Here is a 20,721-nt window from a genome sequence, read left to right on the forward strand (position 1 = left end):
TTTTCATACAACCAACACAGTGCGGTGTGTGGGTTTTCCACCTCATCGTCATCATCGGCCTGAGAAAAAAACGAAGAACTGGCAAAAAACTGGCCAAGAAACTGGACCATCATTCACACCGACGGCTAAGCCGGCGGATCCTTGACCATCAATTGCCGTTGCTGAACGGAAGCTGTTAACATTAATGGGACCACCGTAATGGTTGGGTGACATTTTCCCACCCGCCTAATAGGCCTGTGGAGGGGTCCTTGCCCACTCGCCAGGGAAGCTGACCACATCAATCTGTAGACTCGGTAATCGCCAAACATTTGTCTTCCTATCCAGCCTCCTCACGCGGTGGACAAGGAGCTGTCTTCGCTGTGAGCGTTAGAAAAGAATGGCCCCGCATGAATCAAACTCAGATTGCCTTCGGTGACAAAATTAACTGCTATATTTCAAACTACGCCAGCGTGAAGCTTTTCCAACGGGAAAGTCCGCAAGCGGATGTGTCAATTATTTTATTCGTTCACTTAAAATTCACCGACGGCCGCTCGTGTCTAAGCGGTTACACGTTTCTGGTTCACTCGCTGGTGGCCGAAGCCATTCCCGGTGTTCTCTGGGAGCCGAAGCCGAAACGGACACTAATTGGCGGTTGAAGCCGTGGCGAGTGGTGGTTTGGCCCGCTCCAGCTCCTGACCCGGAAAATTCTGACGTGCTGCGGCTCGGCAATTAACGATGTAATAAAATATATAGATGTGCATGAGAGTGCATTCGCTGCCGCCCATCCTTGCTCTGCCACCCACCGGGACTCACGGGGGAGAAAACGATGCCCCAGTGCAGCGCACAAACACATGCCACTTTGCCCGTGAACACGGGACGACAGGGAGCGCAATAGTTTCCGTTGCGGTTGCGTTGTGCAACTGAAATCATAATTAGTTTAATTATTTCGCATTTATAACAACAGTCTGTGGGGGTCGGTTAGAGAGCATAAAATGAGGTATGATTTAGGTGGACGTGTTGCCACCGGGTTGCTGGTGAAATTCAGCATCACAAAACCGTAACTGTTAGGCTCACTTTGGCAGAACATTTTGGGGCTTTTCGTTGGTTGCTTCAGATTTAGAGCTCAAATCTTTCTTCTCAAAAGACACATTTATTGCTAAATGCGAGGAATAAAATATCCGTTTTCTTAAGCACAATTTGGTACCGAACCATTTGTCCCGAAATCGCATGAAGCCCTTCTCTAAAAACGGATATAATCGTGGATTGTACACTGTAATTATCCTATTTAAATTTATTTGAACACCAAAGAGAGAGAAAAATCAAATCCACCACTCTAAGCGCGCTTTTGGAACAGAAACCGCGCAAATCCTGCCCAACGGCCAATTTGAATTTTGCCGCGGCAAAGAGAACTTGCACCGAACCTTGCACACTAGCAGCCGGCGCGTGGCAAGCAACTCGCACCGAAGCCTGCACGCAATTCCGTCGGTTTCGCTTTCGCACAGCGCCGGCTGTAAGCATGTATTTGTCGGGTCGTAGTGTGCGTTGCATTCGCTCGACTGCCGAAAACATCTGTTCCTTGTTTTGTGCAGTTTTCGCATCTTCTCCATCATAATTTGGTTTCGCCTTTTTTTGTTATTCATTCTGCATGCCGTGCCAGGACATACGTCCCAAAGCCGGCTGCTGTTTGGTGGCATGTTAATTACTGTGTCCAAGGTGTGTACCCATTAATGAAGTTTTCTTTTGAAAACGGTTCGAATTAACGATCGGTCGGTAAATATTTGCCATTTTTCACCCCGACATGTGCTGCTGATCCTTTACGTGCGCACTGCGAGGAACATGTTCACTGCTTTGCATGTAGTGGTAACGGACCCAACGGAACCGATATCGGATTAAAAACAATCCCTCCTCTTCGTTCCTCACCAGCATACGGGCACAACGTTCCTCGGCTTACAGTGCCGAGCACAGTTTCGAGCCTCACCACCACCAATGCGTGTGCGATCGCTGATCCTGTGATCCTTTGGGGTACAGTTACGCCCACCTTTGCAAGTGATCTGCATCCTTCCAACCCATTCCAAGACCCCTTTCCCGTATCTGCGATCGATGCCGCTAGCCATACTCTTACGGCGAGCACTGTGCCCACAATCGGCGCGTACTTCGAGGGAAGGTGTACTGGAAGTCGGCGCCCGCACGAAGTTTCAGTTCGATTTGTCCGTTACGTTACTACTCCTCGGTGGTTGAGTCGTCGTGTGATAATAATGTGCGACTGTGACCGTGCTGGGTTCGTGCTTCTGACGCTGCCGACAACGAGGCGTTCAATTTAATCAACCAAAGTAGTAACCGAAGCGGTTCTAAGTACGTAAGCAGCACCCCGTTTACGGCGAATGCAACACTTTTTAGCGCCGCTTCCGCCGTATGCGGACATTCATTTGGTTTTCGTTTGCGTTGTGTGCGTTTCTCGAATCCGGACCGACCTTATCGCCGGGTCCGACCGCCGGTGGCGTTTCAAGTGTTGTTAAACTGATCACTGGCCACTGATAAGGCGACCCGCCGGCAACGCCACCGATGGCGGTGATGGCTGGGCTGGCCAGTGTTGCATCGTATGCAAGAAAGCGCAGTGCCTGAGAAGCTGGAGCGGAGTGCTGCTCGCTAAAAAGCGTCGTGGGAAAAGATAGACTAGAGGTTCGCTGACAATCATCGCCGCGGCGAGATTAGTGTTTCGTACTGTAACGTGAACCTTAGAACTAGTGCCCGTGCCATAACGTGTTTTAATCCGATTGTCCCAATTTGCTGAAGATCGCCAATACAAAAGCACCATACCGATCGTCACCGATCGTCCGTTTGACAACTCTATACGATCGTTCGCTAGGCAAAGCAATATTTGGATGCGTTTGGTGGCCTTCGAGTAAAACCTGTTTTCGGTGCGCTCATTACGCCATGACCCCGCGAGGACGCTGGGCAAGTGAAGAGTGATAGCCAAGGTTAGCCAGACGAGGGGGCAAAACGACGTCACAGAAACGATTGCATCACGACCACCGTTCTGCCAGGGCCCGAGGGCCCGTGCGGTGCGATGGCGGGCCAATTGGTGAAAAGTGAGAGCGTCGCCGAGAGACAAGACACCGGGGGAACCGGTGGAGGCTACAACCGACAGCCAGACGCTGATTCCCTTGTCACGGTCAAGTTCAGTGCCTCGTTTGGCGGCCAGCAGTCTCTCTCAGATATTGCCCTAATGCAAATATCGTTATCGGCGACGGGTTCCATTTGCACGCCCCAGCCCCACTGTTGATCTGATTTTAGCACAATCATGACGATGCGAATCCGAGGACCGGTTGAGGCTGCATTTACATTTGAGTTTCTTATCAATTAGCCGGATGTGAACAAAGTCCATAAAAGACGGAGTCGCAACGCGATGGTTCGTCATCGCTCCACAGATCGGATCTCGCGTACGTTGGCCGATAAAGCGTCTGGGTCAGTGGCAAGATAAGACAGTTCAAAGTTGGTTAAAATGTTAGTTTGTTGTACGTTCAACGAACTGACGGTATGGGAAGTTTACACGTGCGTTATGACTGGCGACGATAAGGCACAACCTACGTAGACGATCTCCGTAAACGACGTGATCTGCGATCGTATTATAATGCTCCCTCAAACTTTGCTCGTTTGGTTGTCAGGTTTTCATAAGTATAGTTGTTATGAAAGAATGCCAACGCAAAGGCTGTTATTTCCTTTCTATTTCAACAACCTGTTCCGAACCCTGTCCCTGTGTAAGAAAAGTAGATGATTCTGTACCGAGCACGATCGCCCATAGTTTCCCACCGGCCAGAACGTTTAAGTCAATGGAGGGAAACAATTCGATCGGAGAGAATGTATCGTATCGTGATTAGGAAACCGGCACCCCCCTAAGCCGGTAATCGTGTTCCTGGTCCGTGTTTAACTTCAATCTACGTTCAAAGGAAACAGTCCTGGTGGCGACGCTAGCGTAAACTGCCCTAGCTTTATGACCTCTGACGATAAGGAAGCTAAAATTTCACCCATTCCTGCGCTATCGCCCGGTTACCAGGTCGCCTGGAACCCGGACCCAAAAACGAGCGGCTTACATTCGTTTTTTTTTTCATTCCCGCTCTAGACGACCGTTGAACCGCCGCGACATCTAATCGCAAACCGGCCCCCGGCACGATACCAAAGAAGATAGTCGAGGATAGAGATCGAAGACGCAGTTAGGACGCGAAGTGCAACATCACGGCTCACACAGGAAAATGTCGGGCGAAACACATTCGACGGCGGAGGAAAACAAGGTCCGATACCGGCGGACACAGAGTGTGACGCGAGCGGAGGAGATAACGAAGAAGGAATCGGTGCAGCGAAAATCACAGCCGGACAAACCGTAAGTTGGGCTGGTGCGGCCAGAGGGATCATGTGGCAAGCACACCGAATGTGTGAATCATAACTCGAACTCGTTGTCACGATGCCGAATGAGTCGTTCCAGCCGCTCGCCAAGAAGCCCTTCTGGGAAGGTGTTCGGGTTTCGGTTTTCTAGGGAATGCTACCATTATGCTGTCTCATCCTCTACCCCCTTTCATTGCCCGATGTGTTGGAGTCGCGTGAGCCCGCCTAGCATAGATTCTGTAGGTCATCGGAGTGACGCGCTATCAGTGCCGGTTCGCGTGTAAAGCGCAGTTTGTTTTGCGTGTTGCGCGAGCAGGAAATGCGCGGAAAAAGTACTTCGCCCCGGAAGCGGGTGTGCCTCTGACAGAAAGGACGAAATGTTTAAGGCCACGGCGGGCGTCGAGGGCGATAATTTCACTATTCAAAGATTAAATAACATTTAAACATTTTGCATTAATGTTACATTTGCTGCTGTTGTTAAACCATTCGTTGGTCAACTCTTTCTTCGATTAGAGTGTATTGCATGTGGCAGCAACGATTCTTCCTGGTAATCGCAACAAACTCATCCGTCGTCTGCATTTGTTATAATCTCCGCTAATGGTCCATTGTTTTGGCAAACCACTTCTAAGAATTTCGTATTCCGTTTTCACCAACCCGCTAATTGCTCTCCCGTTGCAGATGTCACCGACCACGCGACTCGCTGTTTTCGTGGAGTTCCGGCTTCGACAACTTCACCGGTCTAGTCAATTGGGGGTTTCTGCTGCTCACGATGGGAGGCATTCGGTTGGTGCTGGAAAACTTTATCAAGTACGTACTGGCACGCATGCCACCCGCCTACGTTCAGTGTTTAACGGTTCTGTTCGATCTTGCCAGATACGGCATCCGCGTCGATCCGGTTCAGTGGTTCACGGTGCTCACCGGCAAAGGTGAAGGTGAAGGCTATCCATCGTTGCTGCTGGTCAGCTGTAAGTATCCAGTGTGGCCGGGCACTGTAGAAGCCGGGGAAATTGTCGCTAACTTTTTGTAAAATCGAATTTCTCCAGACTCGCTGGTGCCCGTGATGATCTGCCTGATGATGGAACGCGCCCTGGCGAACGACATCATTCCCGAGGGGGCCGGGATGGCCGTCCACATTATCAACATCATCGTGCTGGTGCTGATCCCGATGGTGGTGATACACGTGAAGGGACATATCTTTAGCTTGGGTAAGTGCGACGGAGCAAAAGGCGCAAAATCACGCAACCTTCAACCTCGCCGGCACCGGTCGGTGGTGGATTGACTATTTAATTGTTGCTCAACGAAATAGCTCCATCCGGCGAGAACGATAGGTACGAGGGTAAAAATGGAACCGCGCCACATTGCCTTGAACTTGCCGCACCCCGGGCAAACTTGTAATTAGTCCGGGCCGGCGAGTGCCTGCATCATGGCATTATTTTCAAATCTTATCAGAGCGCGTTCTAGGGCGCAGACCATGGTGTGAATGTGCATCGCAAGTGCAGTTGGTGTCCCTTTTTCTACGCTCCATTGTATGAAATTGACTGATACCAAAAGCGTTTCTAATAAAAATGTTGTTTCTCGTTGAAAAGTGGGAGCTATGACGGTATGCTTCATCTATTGCATACTGTTCCTGAAGCTCTGGAGCTACGTGCAAGTTAACCTGTGGTGTCGCGTGCAGCAGAAGCAGAACCGACACAATCGTTCGGGCCGGCGTCAGAGTATAACGATTGCGCAACTGCGTAAGTACAGAGCGACCGCACAAGAGCCGATTCCGTTAATTACTGACCTCATCATGGTTTGTTGTTCCCCATTAGAGAACGGACGAGAGCAGGAGCATGAACGAAACGGAGCGAATGGAAGTGCGTCAGGCGGCGGATACAACAACGACAAGGACAAGGAGGTACCGGTTCTGGTACACTACCCCGACAATCTGCATCCGGCTGATCTGTTCTACTTCCTGCTCGCCCCGACCCTGTGCTACGAGCTAAACTTCCCCAAAACGACACGCATCCGGAAGCGGTTCCTGATCAAGCGCATGCTCGAGGTGGTGATCGGTGTGCACATCGTGATGGGTTTGTTCCAGCAGTGGATGATCCCGTCGGTGCGAAACTCGCTCGTACCCTTCTCGAACATGGACCTCACAAAAATGGCCGAACGTTTGCTAAAGCTTGCCGTAAGTGTTGGTGGAAACCAAGGAGTGCGAATTCTTCAATCAATGACGTAATTGTACGATTTTCGCTATCGGTTCCGCTAGATCCCGAATCACCTGATGTGGCTGTGCTTTTTCTATCTGACATTCCACTCGTTTCTGAACCTGATGGGAGAGTTGCTACACTTTGCCGATCGTAACTTTTACAGCGATTGGTGGAACGCCAACAATATCGACACATTCTGGCGCACGTGGAACATGCCGGTACACAAGTAAGTATCCGGTGGAAGCACACGTCCTGTTGGTGAATTCACTCAAAGACTTTCCCCTTACAGATGGTGCGTTCGGCATCTGTACATTCCGGTGGTGGAATTGGGCTACTCGAAGCTGAGCGCTTCGGTGATCGTGTTCTTCTTCAGCGCGTTCTTCCACGAGTATCTCGTAAGCGTCCCGCTGAAGACATTCAAGGTGTGGGCCTTCACGGGCATGATGGCCCAGATTCCGCTCTCGATCGTGGCCAAGCACATGGAGACGACGTACGGGCCACGCTGGGGCAATATGCTCGTCTGGGCGTCGATCATTCTCGGTCAACCGCTCTGCATTATGATGTACTATCATGACTTTGTTATCACCAACTACAACGAAGTGCTGGCGTAGTCCTGGCTGGCATACCCTGCCCAGTACGCATCACGAACAGGACGAACCCCGTTGCTGCTTAAAGATTATCGTCACAATCAATCGATCATCGTTTGTCTTTCGTCTACTTTTTTTTTAGTTTTGTAAATGTTCATCGCTATATTGTGCACTTGATAGGAAATGTGTCTTTTGTAATCGTGTTTATTTTGCTCCATTCTTTTCTACATAAAAAATCCAAAACTAAGACCATTGTTCAACAAATACTTATTTACACGATGCCATGAAGCGTATCGCGATGCTTGGTCAACCGTCAGCTTGATGATTGTTTAGAGACATTGATTTCTCTAGTGTTTTCCGGGCCGGGAATCAGGACCCGCATTCCATTTATTCTACCACTTTGATGTGATAGATCCGTTTCTCCTCCTCGCTGATTGGAACCGGAGCCTTCGAGAGGGGATCCTTACCGTCCAGGCTTTTCGGGAAGGCGATCACCTCCCGGATCGTGGCTGCGTTACAGAGCAGTGACATGTAGCGATCGAGACCGATTGCGAATCCTCCGTGGGGTGGACAACCACTTTCGAGTGCGTTCAGCAAATGCTCTAGATGCGTGTGTTCAATGTTTAGTACATCGCGCAACACGCGTCGTTGCAGATCGCTCCGGTGAATTCGTATCGAACCGCCTCCAATCTCCACTCCATTCCACACGAGATCGTACGCCAGCGAGCGAATGTTGAGCAGTTCATCGTGCGCCGTAGTGCCGGTAGCCAGCTTCTCGGCATCATCCGGATGCGGAGCCGTGAACGGGTGGTGCGTACTTTCAATCGTTCCCGTTTCCTCGTTCTCGCTGAACATCGGAAAGTCGACCACCCAGAGAAAGTTTCTGGAGAGAGGCAAACGAACCGGAACAGCGTCTCGATCTTCTAGGGTCTCGTACGTTGCCAAACGTATCCGTCCCATCATGTTTTGCTATCGGTGGAGACTCCGGTAAATGGAATGCTTAATTCGAATTCAAATCAATACAATGACAACTTACGACATAAGTATGCTTTCCCCAGCCCAGGAGAAGCACATCTTCCGGTTTCAGGGACAGCTGTTCACTTATTCCCTCAGTTCCGCTTTGGCCGAGTAACCTTACTATGGGACTCACCGTCCATTCCGGAGTCACTTTGCTCATAGTAAACCTGCAGAAGTTACTCTTTTTTGCAATCTCATCGAGGGTTTTCTTCGTACTTCCCGGCAGCTGACGAGCTTCTTTGGCCCGCACTACTATGGCGTACGCCCTAAAATCTTGTTTCCGGACACCATCGGGTACCGCGAGGTCGTGTTTCGCGCAAAGCAACGAGCTAACGTTTTGGAGCTCGTACCCAAACCGGACGTCCGGTTTGTCACTTCCGAAGCGTTCCATCGCTTCGGCAAGAGTCACCCGTGGGAAGGGCCCAACCAGTGGTTGTTCTTCGAAGGGCCACGATTTCTGCAGTACGGCTTCGACCAACGCCATCACTTTCTCCCGATCGGTGAAGGAAAGTTCTATGTCGAGCTGGGTGAACTCGGGCTGCCGATCGGGCCGCGTTGATTCGTCTCGGTAGCAGCGGGCGATCTGAAAGTACCGATCGATGGCACCAACCATCAGCAGCTGCTTGAACTGCTGCGGGCTCTGGACGAGGGAATAGAAGTGTCCCGGTTTACGCGAAGGCACCACAAACTCTTGCGCTCCCTTTAGGTGGAAGACAGAAAATAGCATACTTTAACAACGTTTGGTGGATTTCGACGTTAGGGATGCTCACTTACCCCGGGAGTTCTCCGGAACAGGGTGGGTGTTTCAACCTCCACGAAGCCAAAGTCATTGATCATACATTCGCGCATTTTCATGATGACCCGCGACCGCAAGCGAAGATTGTACTGCAAATCTCGATTCCGCAAATCGATGTATCGATATTCCAGCCGCAGGTTTTCCTTGGCGCGGTTGTAGTCCTTGACGTTGATTGGCAGACGCTTTTTGGACTCATTCAGTATGTCTAAGCACTCCACGTGCACCTCGATCTCTCCCGTCGGAACGGCGCGATTTTGTTGACCTTCTGGGCGCAACCGTACCGTTCCTTTCACCTGCAGAATCGACTCGAAAGGCAACCCGTCCAAGTGGAAACGGTGGCAATCCTTTTCGGGGATAAGCGCTTGTACGGTTCCGTATCCATCGCGCAGGGTGAAAAATTTATTCATCCGCGAGTACTCGAGCCATCCGCAGAGGGTGACGCTTTGGCCCACGTTGGCCGGCCGCAGTTCGCCGCATGTGTGTGACCGGATCGTAAACTCATTAGTCGACGGTCCACCGGGTATATGTTGACTTTCGATTGCCACCCTACTGGCTTGGGTTTCTCGTAGTTGATCAGAACATGCCGTTGTTTTTACTCCGCAACGAGGAGAATACCCGTTCAACTCTCCATTTTGGAAGCACCTCGATTGTCGATTGCACAGCTATCGCGGGGAATGATAACTAGTCATTAGATAAAGATTTGGAAGTGCATTAGTGCATGATAATGATGCAATATTTTGTACCGAAAAGAAGTACCGTTGCAAAGATATCTTATCGAATGCTTCATTTCTTCCGAGTGTCGTTCGTCCATTCACAGCCGTAGAACGAAGCGCACAGTTAAATAAAGCAACACTATTAACTCTGAACATTTTGCCACGAGCTTTGTCAACAGAACTAATTGTATAAAACCTTCCGATATTTCGATTTTGGCCGTACGATTGAAAAAACCGGCTTTTGTTTTTGTTATTAACCGCTTGAGTGAGCAGGATCGTTCTCCGGTAACTGACAGTATTTCTCACTTTGTAACGCTCACTGCTAAAACCGACATTTCACTTCGCAAGGAGTGAACAAAATTACTCACTATTTTGTTTCGATCCGCCGTTTTTAAAATCAAATCTTCACTGGATTTGCTTTAGCCTTTAAAATTACGATAATAATGTCCGAATAATAATAATAATTCTCCGAACCACGGTGATTACAAACGCTTATGGTGGCTTTATATTGAGACGCTCCTACCGCTCCGGATATCAGAACTCCAGTTTTAGACCGGTAAACAGATAATCAGCACTTCAGATAATAGATCATAGAATCTTCTGTTTATTCGTTAAATACTAAATCCAGTCTTCCAAATAAAGAAGACTCCGTACGAACCACTTCAGACGACAGTGTAAAATAAAAGGTTCCGTTGTGAACACCCCAGTAAACGTATATCCACACGACCCAGGATGTTTCGTTTGCCATCGCGCCATTGAATAAAAAGCACGCTTGTACCGTTGTCCCTCATAGTCTAAACATCGTCGGCAGTAGGAAGCCAGAACGCCATATTCGTGCAGGCCGACGCAAGCATCATGAACTTCGGATTGAACTGCACACACTGCACCGGGCCGGGATGGTCACCATTGAGGACACAGATCTTGTAGCCCGTGTCCGCGTTCCAGACGTGCACTCGCCCGTCTGTGCTGCCGGAGAAGATAAACTGCGAATCCGGACTGAACGAGGCCTCGATCGGGATGCCTTTGTTGTTGAGGTGCCCTGTGCGATACGAAGCAGAATGTAGAAATGCATATTTACCACGACGGACGCGCATCTTTTCACTTACCCGTGAACGTTTGAAGGGGCGTACCGTGAAACGCGTCGATTAACCGAATGATAGACCCGTTCGTGCTGATGAGGATCGTTTTACCGTCGCGCGAAAACTTCAACCCCGTCCAGTCGCATTCCTTCTCCTGGTTTAGCTTGAACGTGACGAAAGGTCCCTTGTCGAACGATCGCAAATCGTACAGCTTGATGCTTTCCGAGTTGACACCGGCCGCAAAAATTAGACCCTCCGGATCGTACGCTGCCACCGGTCGCCCGTTTAACTGCATCACTCCCTGGCAGTTCGGAGACCGTAGGTCCCATAATCGGAGCGTCTTGTCGAGAGATCCGGATAAAAAGGTGTCCTCCACGGGCGAGATGTTCAACGAGATCACCTTCTTCGTGTGGCCGGGAAAGTAACGCAGATACTTGTTGTCGTGCAGACTCAGGTACCGGATCGTATCGTCCACCTTGGTCGAGCTGTGGATGGCCGTGTTGTTGGCGTGCGTAAAGTGTATCAGATCGACGCCGTACTTTTTCGAGTTGACCGTCCGGATCTGGGTGCCCTTCTCGCAGTCGTACAGCACAATCTGATCGTCCTCGCTGCATGAGATTAACATTTCGCCATTGGCGGAGAAGTCAATCGCATTGATTTTGTCCGTGTTCTCACGGAACACTTTGGCCACCTTGAAGCTCCGCACGACCGAGTCGATGAGCTTCATTTTCGGTACTTCCGCCACTTTGCCGGTTTGTTGGAGTCTTCGGGGTGCGTCAGCAGAAATGTTCGGATCGCGGCTCGACTCACTCTCAGCGTTTAAAAGGGGCACGATTTCGCGGGCGGTAATCGGGCGGATTGTTTACGTTTAGCGGCAACACGCACGCACCGGGAGCAATGGAAGCAGAATTTGCATTGAGGACATCGACTGACAGCAGAAAAACTGACAGCAAGCGTCATCGGACCGTAACGCTACCGTAACACGCGCGCTGCGAACGTGCTCCTAACGGTACGGAAACGATGTTCTTTACGCTAAGGAAACTGTACTCTAAATGTTTTTCATTTCCTGTAGATTGGTTCAAGAAGCAACTGATAAAACACATTTTCAGCACACAATCAGGCCCAAAAATGATCAAAATGTGCAGGACAAAATGATCACATTGAGGAGTACGCTCGCGAAGTACACGAGACTCACAGCATCAACATAGTGGGCCTTTCAGCCGGCACTTTGCATATTTCCTGCGTGTAAAAAGCGATTCAGCCGCAACGTTTTGACCGCTGAGTTTGTCACGGTGGCCACGCGCACGCACAGTTCGCAAAACATAAAACTAATCGAGAAAACGTGGCCAAAGTGTCGCAGTTTTCGTCCGCAACCTACGAAGGCTTGTCGCTGAGCGACGATTAGTTTTTAGGCCCACGAAAGGGGAGCCTCAACTTTCCGGAGGGTAAGTTTCGTAACTGAGGACATTGATGGCTGATGAAATACGGGGCAACTTTTGCCTCCCAAGAAACTCCCACCCACTGGGGAGAGGGATGTGACACGCGTGCATAAACGAAGTGAAAGTAACTCCGGTTGGAGCCATGGAACGAGAACCGGTTTAAGAGTCCAATTATTTCGTTTGCTCTCTTTCCCAGACACAATTTGTTTTCGTTGTGAGCTGCCTGGAGAACATGGTTTCTGCCACGATGGACACCACGCTCACTGCCGCCCAAATTCGGAACATTTTCCTCGATTTTTTCAAGGAAAAGCAGCATCTGTACGTGCACTCGTCGTCGGTCATTCCGCTCGATGACCCGACACTGCTGTTTGCGAACGCCGGGATGAACCAGTTCAAGCCGATGTTCCTCGGTACGGTCGATCCGTCAAGCGAAATGGCACGCTGGGTGCGCACGGCCAACACGCAAAAGTGCATTCGTGCCGGTGGCAAGCACAACGATCTAGATGACGTCGGCAAGGACGTGTACCATCACACATTCTTCGAGATGCTGGGCAATTGGTCGTTTGGGGATTACTTCAAGCGCGAGATCTGCACCTGGGCCTGGGAGCTGCTGACCGAGCGGTTGCGTCTGCCGAAGGAACGGCTGTACGTGACGTACTTCGGGGGACATCCGGAGTCGGGGCTGGAGCCGGATTTGGAGTGTCGTCAGATTTGGATCGAGCTGGGCATTCCGGAAGCGCACGTCCTGCCGGGCAGCATGAAGGACAACTTCTGGGAGATGGGTGAAACGGGCCCGTGCGGACCGTGCTCGGAGCTGCACTTCGATCGGATCGGCGGAGGACGGAGCGTACCGGAGCTGGTGAACCAGGACGATCCGGACGTGCTGGAGATCTGGAATCTCGTATTTATCCAGTTCAATCGCGAGCAGGACGGGTCTTTGCGTTTGCTGCCGAAGAAACACATCGATTGCGGGATGGGTTTCGAGCGGCTGGTGTCGGTGATACAGGACAAGCGTTCGAACTACGACACGGACGTGTTTGTGCCACTGTTTGATGCGATCCAGGCCGGAACGGGAGCACCGGCATACCGGGGCCGAGTGGGAGCCGAGGACGCCGATGGAGTCGATATGGCATACCGGGTGTTGGCCGACCATGCCCGTACGATCACGATCGCACTGGCGGACGGTGGGTTCCCGGATAATACTGGCCGAGGCTACGTGCTACGGCGCATTCTGCGTCGCGCAGTTCGTTACGCGACGGAGAAGTTGAATGCCAAGCCGGGATTCTTCGCGACACTGGTCGACACCGTCGTGCAGCTGCTTGGGGACACATTCCCCGAGGTGCGCCGTGATCCACAGCACATTAAAAACGTGATCAACGAGGAGGAGGAACAGTTCCTGAAAACACTATCGCGTGGCCGCAATTTGCTCAATCGAACCATCGCCAAGCTGGGCGACAGTACCACGACCATTCCGGGAGATGTAGCTTGGCGGCTGTACGATACGTATGGCTTCCCGATCGATCTGACGCAGCTGATGGCGGAGGAGAAAGCGATGACGATCGACATGGAGGGGTATGAGAAGGCCAAGCACGAATCGTACCTGATATCGCAGGGCACCGAAAAGACCCAAACTGCCACGATCGATCTCGATGTGCACGCAATCTCGGAACTGCAAGATCGTCCGCTGGCTCCGACCGATGATGGGACAAAGTATCGATACCGCGCGGAGAGCACCGATCCGCTGGCAGAGTACGTGTTTGAACCGTGCCGGGGGCGTATCGTTGCCTTGCGGTGTGACGGAACGTTCGTTGAGACAGTACACGCCGGCCAGGAGTGTGGAGTGATTGTTGATCGGACGAACTTTTACGCCGAAAGTGGTGGACAGATCTACGATCAGGGTTTCCTGGTGAAGGTCGGCGACGAGAGCGGAAGCGAGCTAATTGTGACCATGGTGTATAATCGTGGCGGATACATACTGCACATCGGGGTGGTGGAAGGAACGCTGCGAGTCGGTGATGAGGTAGAGTGCCACATCGACACCGTGCGCCGCCAGTTGACGATGAAGAACCACTCGGCAACGCACGCCCTGAATCACTCGCTGCTGCAGGTACTGGGACAGGACACGGACCAACGTGGATCGTTGGTGGTGCCGGAGAAGCTGCGGTTCGATTTCACTGCCAAGGCTGCGCTCACGATCGAGCAGGTGGCCGAAGCCGAACGTTTGACTCGCGACGTGGTGCGCAAGAACGTGAAGGTTTACGCGAAAGAAACAAAACTGGCCGTTGCGAAGAGCATTCGGGGGTTGCGGTCCGTGTTCGACGAAGTGTATCCCGATCCGGTACGAGTGATCTCGTTCGGGGTACCGGTTGAAGATCTGGCCGCCAATCCGACGAGCGATGCTGGCGTTCTGAATTCAGTTGAGTTCTGCGGCGGAACGCATCTGCACCAGTCCGGCCACATGGTAGACTTTGTCATCACGACGGAGGAAGCGATCGCCAAGGGCATTCGGCGGATCGTGGCCTTAACGGGACCGGAAGCACTTAAAGCGCTGCAGAAAACGGAAGCCCTCGAGCAGGAAGTGAGTAAGCTGCGAGCAACGATCGAGAAAAGTACCGGGGCCGGGGCCAAGGAGCACGTGCGGCAGATTGTCGAGCTGACGGAAGACATATCGCAGGCCACTATCCCGTACGTAAAAAAGGATGAACTTCGAACGGTGCTGAAGGGAATGAAGAAGACGCTCGACGATCGGGAACGCGCTGCAAAGGCCGCCGTTGCCGGTGAAGTGATCGAGCGTGCAAAGGAACTGTCGGAAGCACACCGTGATGCCACGTTTTTGGTGGAACGACTGGAGGCGTTCAGTAACACGAAAGCCCTCGATTCGGCACTCAAAGAGGTGCGCAAGGTGAATCCCGACCAGTCGGCTTTGTTCCTGTCGGTCGATGAGGACACGCGGAAGGTCTTTTGTCTCGCTTCCGTGCCGAAAACTGCTGTCGAGAAGGGTCTGAAGGCAAACGAGTGGATCTCGCACGTAGCCACGTTGATGGGCGGAAAGGGAGGAGGCAAAGCGGAATCGGCTCAAGCTTCCGGTGGCAACTGGGACAAGGCGGACGAGATTCTCGAGTTGGCACGCAGCTTCGCCAGCTCAAAGTTGGCTTAAGATGGCGCATTTGAATTTTCATTCGAGTTTTTATTACATTTTCTTTCGATAAACCTAATTCGCTACGAAGATTGCTTAATAAACGCATTTACACAATTATCTCGACCAACTCCGGGTCCGTTTGTCGTTTGTTGTCCTCATCGATTGTCCTCTTCCGCTGGATCCACTTCATGGTTCACTTTCTTCTCCTGACCAGCATCATGCAGAATTCGAATCTCACGCAACAACTGCGTCACGTTGGTGCCCACCCGAGCACTCACCGGAAGGACAGGGATGTCCACGTGGTGTGCCAGGAGTTCCAGGTTTCGTTCCGCTTCCGGCAGATCGATCTTGTTGGCGATGAGCAACCGTGGCCGGTCGAGGAGTTCTTCGCTAAACATACTCAGCTCATTCAGTAGCGTTTGGTAGTGGAGCCACGGTTCTTCGGCCGCAGCATCCACTACGAACAGTAGGGAATTGCAGCGTTGCACGTGCTTCAGGAACTGAATGCCCAGTCCCTTGTTCCGGTGTGAGTCCTCGATCAGTCCCGGTAAATCGGCCACGGCAATCTGCTCATAATCATCGTACTGAACCATTCCGAGGTGTGGCCGCAGGGTGGTGAACGGATACGGGGCCACCTTTGGTCGGGCACGGCTGATCGCCCTCAGCAGAGTACTTTTGCCCGCGTTCGGCAAACCAATGAACCCAACGTGGGCCATACTGCGAAGCTCGAGCGTGTATTCCGTCTCCTCACCGCTGGCCCCAAGTTCCGCTACCTGTGGGGCCTGTTCGAGGTCACTCTTGAAGAACTGATTGCCCTTTCCCCCGGCACCGCCGCGAGCCGCCACAAACATCATCCCATCGGTGCTCAGATCACCGACCACTTTTCCTTGGGCGCTTTTCACGATCGTTCCGAGTGGAACCTTCACCACCGTATGGTTCGCGTTCCGCCCGTGACAGTCCTTTGTGGCGCCCTTCACGCCGTCCTCGGCCCGTATCAGCGACGTTATGTGATTAAACTCACGCACATCCTGCGTTGCCTGGAGGACCACGTGGCCTCCATTGCCACCATCGCCCCCATCGGGGCCAGCGTTTTCGTTACACCAAAGGCGCAGAAACGAGATGCATCCGTCTCCACCGCTACCGCCAACCGTGCGGATCTTCCGGCAATCGACAAAGTATTGCATCTAGCGAATGTTGGAAGGTAAAGGTAAAGATCAAAGGTTGGGAAATCAAAGAAGGTGAAGCATGAAGCACTTACCGTAGGTTTGTCGGATTTCGGCTTTTTGCTTCGCAGCGGCACAGCCACCCGTTGATTGGAGTATCGAAGTATGCTGCCGATTGGCGGTGGTTGCCGCGAGGATAAACTCCGTAAGAAGCTCCACATTGTATTCATGTGAGTAGTTCGGGCTTCAATTCTATTCAAACTTTGTTACTTAAGTATTAATAAAAAATTAAACACATTTTCTGCAATACTTTGCTTGTTTACGCTGTTCACGTAAGTGCCGACAGCCGGTTTGTTTTGACGCCGATTGACAGTTCACTTGGCATTCTAAGCAGCGGGATTTCGAACATGGAATGTAAAATTATTTCTATCTTGATCATTTGTTCAAGCATAGTCCAGTTAAAGGAAAATAAATTCTTTTATTCATATAAACACACTCGCCTTGGTTTATTTATAGTCAAAATGCACACGAGGCACCTCGCCTCTCTCCAATCTTTCTTTTAGGCGATGCTCATTAAACAATTCCATTTATATCCAAGTCGACCTTCGACTTCTCACATCCGCTGAGAGTTTTGGTTTGCGGCTACGGATCGCAGATTACCGTACACTTTGCTGGCTGGTGAACCGAGGATTAGATGACTTAGGGCGCGCTTCGCGTGTTGAATGTACTTGTAGCTGCCCATGATGTGAATCTTCGAGTCTTGCAGCACGATACGCGTCTTGGTCGTGTTCTCAACGGTGAACTTTGTGCGGCCACCCTTACCGGCCACTCGCCCGATGGCTCTGCTAAGATGATCACCCTTGAGCGACTTTACGTCCGTCACCTCGAACGTTTCAATGAAAAGATCGTCTAAACGGATCAACGCGAGCGAATCTTCGACCTCGAAGCCGAGTGCAAATGCTCGCACAAAGTCCGCCGCTTTCTGCAGGTAGGATAGGTCTGGTGTTTCGTCGGTTGGTTGTATTTCGACCTGCACAGAAAAGGAGCACAGGTAAATAGAGAGGAGCGTTGCCAATTTGCCAATGCCATATGCACAAACTTACGTGGCTAGTTTTGATATTGTACCGGATCCTCAGCTTTAACTGTTCAACAACGGGAGTGAAGATCTGCATCCAGTTCTCTTTCAGTGCCCCTTTTCTGTGGAATAAACGTGGCGAATTAGAGAGCAACGAACGCTGTTTGGAGCCCGAAACCGAACGCTACCTACCGGGTGCGTGGTATGTACACTCTGCGCAGTTCCACTTTCGGTTTTTGTGGTCCTTTATCGTGCTTGTTTTTCTTTGTGACCTTTTCTTGGGTCGGCAGCGCAACGACGTCGACTTCCATGCTTTTTTCGGGGTTTTCCATGTTAATTCGTTTCAGCCAAAACCCAAACACGTGCTGAACGGAGCTGTAGATAAACAGCAAAGGATTGTTGTTTTGTTTTGGTTCTCTTTTGACAGTTTACGGAGCGGCTGTCAACGCAACTGACGTTACCGAAACCCTGTCGACCGAGCAAACATACGGAATGTTTTAAATATCTTGTCTCTGAAAAATTGCGATAAAGATTTATGATTGAATTGTTTGCGTAAGTAGTGTTCTTTAAGAGTTATTATGCTCTTTAAGAATACACTTTACAGAGAAGTTTCTTAAAAACTTAGATGCAGATAATCCCGCATGAGAGTGGTGAATATCACTCTTCACACATCGCACGCCAGTCGAGAAAGTGTTAATTAGTAGCGAGCTCTGTCTGATCGTGTCCCACAAAGAAGGTCTTCAGATCCAGCAGAGTCCAGGAAACGTGATAATTTGCAGGCCGGATTAATCTAGTTGCATTCCCGCACATATCGGACAACGGCCTGTTATCATCGAGTATTGGGTCGGTATTTCTGTTACGGATGGCCATTACAAGAGTTGGAATTTGAGAATGAAATGACATTTTGAAATGAACTGATCCTTAGCTTGTGTAATCTTGGTTTCTCTTTGAATCACTAATAGCAGGTGGCTTTTGTTGGCGAGCGTAACGTGCAGCGATACGGACGCCCTATCGATCGTTCGATCTACATCGCGCCTATTTATCGGCCTCTATTCGACGTCCGTTTTGACCGCGATAATTTAAGTGCAAAAATAATAGCAGATAATAGAGCGGCTCTGACCGCTCCGATAAATGGAATAAATCATTGCTGGATGTTTTGTAATCTGATTAAAAATTTTTTTTAAAGATTACAAACACTTTGTTTAACGTTTCACACTCCAATAATGATGTTTGGACTTTTTGAAAATTATGGAATTCTTACTTTTATGAAATTGATATTGCTGGTTTACTAACATTTTCTGTGATAATGTTGTTTGAATGAGAAAGAGATTGGTAATACCTGAAACGGAGTCATCCCTAGTTAAGAATATCTTTTATTTAAATGCTCGTCATCGAGATCAACACGTTCGTTTGATAGAGTGTTGATGGAGTATTAAATCAACACTCATTCCTCCCTTCCGAATGAGTTACATTCCGTAGTCGCGGCACATCCCCGACGAATTTTGGCACCGATGATTAAGTGTATTGTCAGTCAGGCTTCTGGTGCTCCGTTCATTTTTACCCCAAACCGGGTACCCTTCAATCTTCAATGGTGCCACTAATTGGCAACGTCAACGCAGGAAGCAGAGAACCGTACGGAGCCGGAGCAGCAGCCGCAATATATCAGACGCAGCTGGAACGGGACCCGTCCCCGGTTTGGGCTAACTTGTTCGATGCGCCCCTTCACACGAGCTACAGTTGGCTGTTCGGAGTCCTTATGGTGTGTCCGCTTGTGTGCGTTTCTACTGAACGGGATGCCGGCGTTAGTGTGCGCCGGCCAGTAGGGCGCCTCGAGAAAATCGAAAGCCCTGCAAAAAAACGGAACAGTTCCGACGACCCGCAGGAAGCAACAGTGTAACGAGCAGCGTGAGAAGCGGCAAGCGAAAAACTTAGAGAAGTAATGAACGGAGCACTACGAAACGAAAACACAAATCCCTGATAGAGCGCGGCCGGTCCGTGTGGTCCTTCATCGATGGCTGACCCTAGTGCGTGACTTCATCGAAAACCGTGCGTCTCCATTGAGTAACGGTGAACGGCGCGCCGGCATGGCACGTGGTGCCGGTGTGGTGGTGGTGATACTCACACCACGCAACACAGGCCTTTGGCAGCCAGAGACGCCACGATGACTGTGTGGCACCGCCGCCAAGTCCGTCCGACTGCGAGGCATAGATTTACGGCCGGGACCACCGCACGGCAGGACCTCGCGCGGCGGGAGCAGGTGATTACTGTCCACTACTGGCAGCACGCTAGGATCGCGTGTGGCTCGCGTGCGCGTGTGTTCGTGTGTACGGCCGCCCGGTGGTGAGCGTGGCGCAGTCCCCAGTGGCGTCCGGTCCAGTTCCAACCAGACCCTTCGGTCAGACAAATCGAGTCACAACCGGCCCGAGCGTCACGGAGCGCCCCAAGACGATAGCAACGGAAAGCAACCCAACGAAGACCAACACTACGGCAAGAGGCCGAGACCGCGGTCCCCACCTTCCTCGCCCGGTCCCATCGAGCGCCAAGTGTGACATCAAAGCCGGCACGGTTTCGGAAACATTCTTTCCGCGGCAAGCTTCAGTCACAGTTGGTCGCTGGTCATGGTAACTTCGCGCGGTTCGGTGCCACGCTGACTTTGCCCTCGGAGCTAGCTGGGTGGCAGGGTGGGTTAGGAGCAGCACTGAGTGAGTGAGAGCACCAGCGAAAGAGTGTATGGGTGAGCGAGACCCATGGTCGCTTAGTCCGAAGCGTTGTGTTGTGATTTCGGCTCCGAGCACTCTGCGGCACTAATCTGCCGTTCCGATGAGATCATCGGCCGTCAAGGAAGGGAAGCGAAAAGTGAACAACAACCAGACGCCCGTCACGTGGTCCAGTGGTGTGTAGAGGTGGTGTAGAGTGATCGTCCAGGTACCGAAGACGGAATGCAGATCACATCCGCGAAGATTCGCCCTCCCCCCCGCAGTAGTGGCGATACAGGACCGAGCGGCGACACCTTGCGCTACTCCCAGCGATGGGATTCGCGTGAAACGGTCGCTTTCGCGTGAATTATTAATTATGCCCGTTGCGACAGAAACGCGCGATAGACGGCTCGGCGCGACCGTTTGAGTGAAGTGCTTCGTCGGTGAACCGAAGTAGCCCCAGTCG

At 51.2% G+C, this 20,721-nt stretch overlaps 6 protein-coding genes across 10 annotated transcripts; 2 read left to right on the plus strand and 4 right to left on the minus strand.

Moving 5' to 3' along the window:
• The first annotated feature begins 2,194 nt into the window (after positions 1-2,194).
• LOC131212789 (diacylglycerol O-acyltransferase 1) lies at positions 2,195-7,374 on the plus strand. Of its 5 annotated transcripts, XM_058206809.1 has the most exons (9): positions 2,195-2,331; positions 4,100-4,357; positions 5,038-5,166; positions 5,233-5,324; positions 5,403-5,564; positions 5,946-6,095; positions 6,171-6,529; positions 6,611-6,777; positions 6,841-7,374. In XM_058206809.1, the coding sequence occupies exons 2-9, from the start codon at positions 4,230-4,232 to the stop codon at positions 7,160-7,162; spliced, it is 1,509 nt and encodes a 502-aa protein (XP_058062792.1). In that variant the 5' UTR covers positions 2,195-2,331; positions 4,100-4,229; the 3' UTR covers positions 7,163-7,374. The 5 variants fall into 5 exon arrangements, with proteins under 5 accessions (XP_058062792.1, XP_058062788.1, XP_058062791.1 ...); XM_058206805.1 differs by having other exon boundaries at positions 5,038-5,324; XM_058206808.1 differs by having other exon boundaries at positions 2,325-2,335; positions 5,038-5,324.
• Positions 7,331-9,820, minus strand: LOC131207939 (aspartate--tRNA ligase, mitochondrial). Its single transcript, XM_058200575.1, has 4 exons — positions 9,812-9,820; positions 8,930-9,613; positions 8,175-8,855; positions 7,331-8,107 (listed from the first exon to the last, which is right to left on the minus strand). Exons 1-4 carry the CDS (start codon positions 9,818-9,820, stop codon positions 7,526-7,528), a joined length of 1,956 nt encoding a protein of 651 aa, XP_058056558.1. The 3' UTR covers positions 7,331-7,525.
• Positions 9,821-10,255: 435 nt separating this feature from the next.
• Positions 10,256-11,590, minus strand: LOC131210089 (WD repeat-containing protein 82). The gene is made up of 2 exons (XM_058203285.1): positions 10,771-11,590; positions 10,256-10,703 (listed from the first exon to the last, which is right to left on the minus strand). Exons 1-2 carry the CDS (start codon positions 11,468-11,470, stop codon positions 10,459-10,461), a joined length of 945 nt encoding a protein of 314 aa, XP_058059268.1. The 5' UTR covers positions 11,471-11,590; the 3' UTR covers positions 10,256-10,458.
• Positions 11,591-12,412: 822 nt separating this feature from the next.
• LOC131212767 (alanine--tRNA ligase, cytoplasmic) lies at positions 12,413-15,441 on the plus strand. Its single transcript, XM_058206773.1, has one exon. It carries the CDS (start codon positions 12,415-12,417, stop codon positions 15,337-15,339), a length of 2,925 nt encoding a protein of 974 aa, XP_058062756.1. The 5' UTR covers positions 12,413-12,414; the 3' UTR covers positions 15,340-15,441.
• Positions 15,355-16,810, minus strand: LOC131212768 (mitochondrial ribosome-associated GTPase 2). Its single transcript, XM_058206774.1, has 2 exons — positions 16,580-16,810; positions 15,355-16,505 (listed from the first exon to the last, which is right to left on the minus strand). Exons 1-2 carry the CDS (start codon positions 16,712-16,714, stop codon positions 15,477-15,479), a joined length of 1,164 nt encoding a protein of 387 aa, XP_058062757.1. The 5' UTR covers positions 16,715-16,810; the 3' UTR covers positions 15,355-15,476.
• A 132-nt stretch (positions 16,811-16,942) lies between these two features.
• On the minus strand, positions 16,943-17,935 carry LOC131209479 (RNA-binding protein pno1). The gene is made up of 3 exons (XM_058202557.1): positions 17,752-17,935; positions 17,588-17,681; positions 16,943-17,514 (listed from the first exon to the last, which is right to left on the minus strand). The coding sequence occupies exons 1-3, from the start codon at positions 17,889-17,891 to the stop codon at positions 17,098-17,100; spliced, it is 651 nt and encodes a 216-aa protein (XP_058058540.1). The 5' UTR covers positions 17,892-17,935; the 3' UTR covers positions 16,943-17,097.
• Between the last annotated feature and the right edge of the window lie 2,786 nt (positions 17,936-20,721).

The sequence above is a fragment of the Anopheles bellator genome, chromosome 2 (genome assembly GCF_943735745.2).
Source record: "Anopheles bellator chromosome 2, idAnoBellAS_SP24_06.2, whole genome shotgun sequence".
Classification (NCBI taxonomy): domain Eukaryota; kingdom Metazoa; phylum Arthropoda; class Insecta; order Diptera; family Culicidae; genus Anopheles; species Anopheles bellator.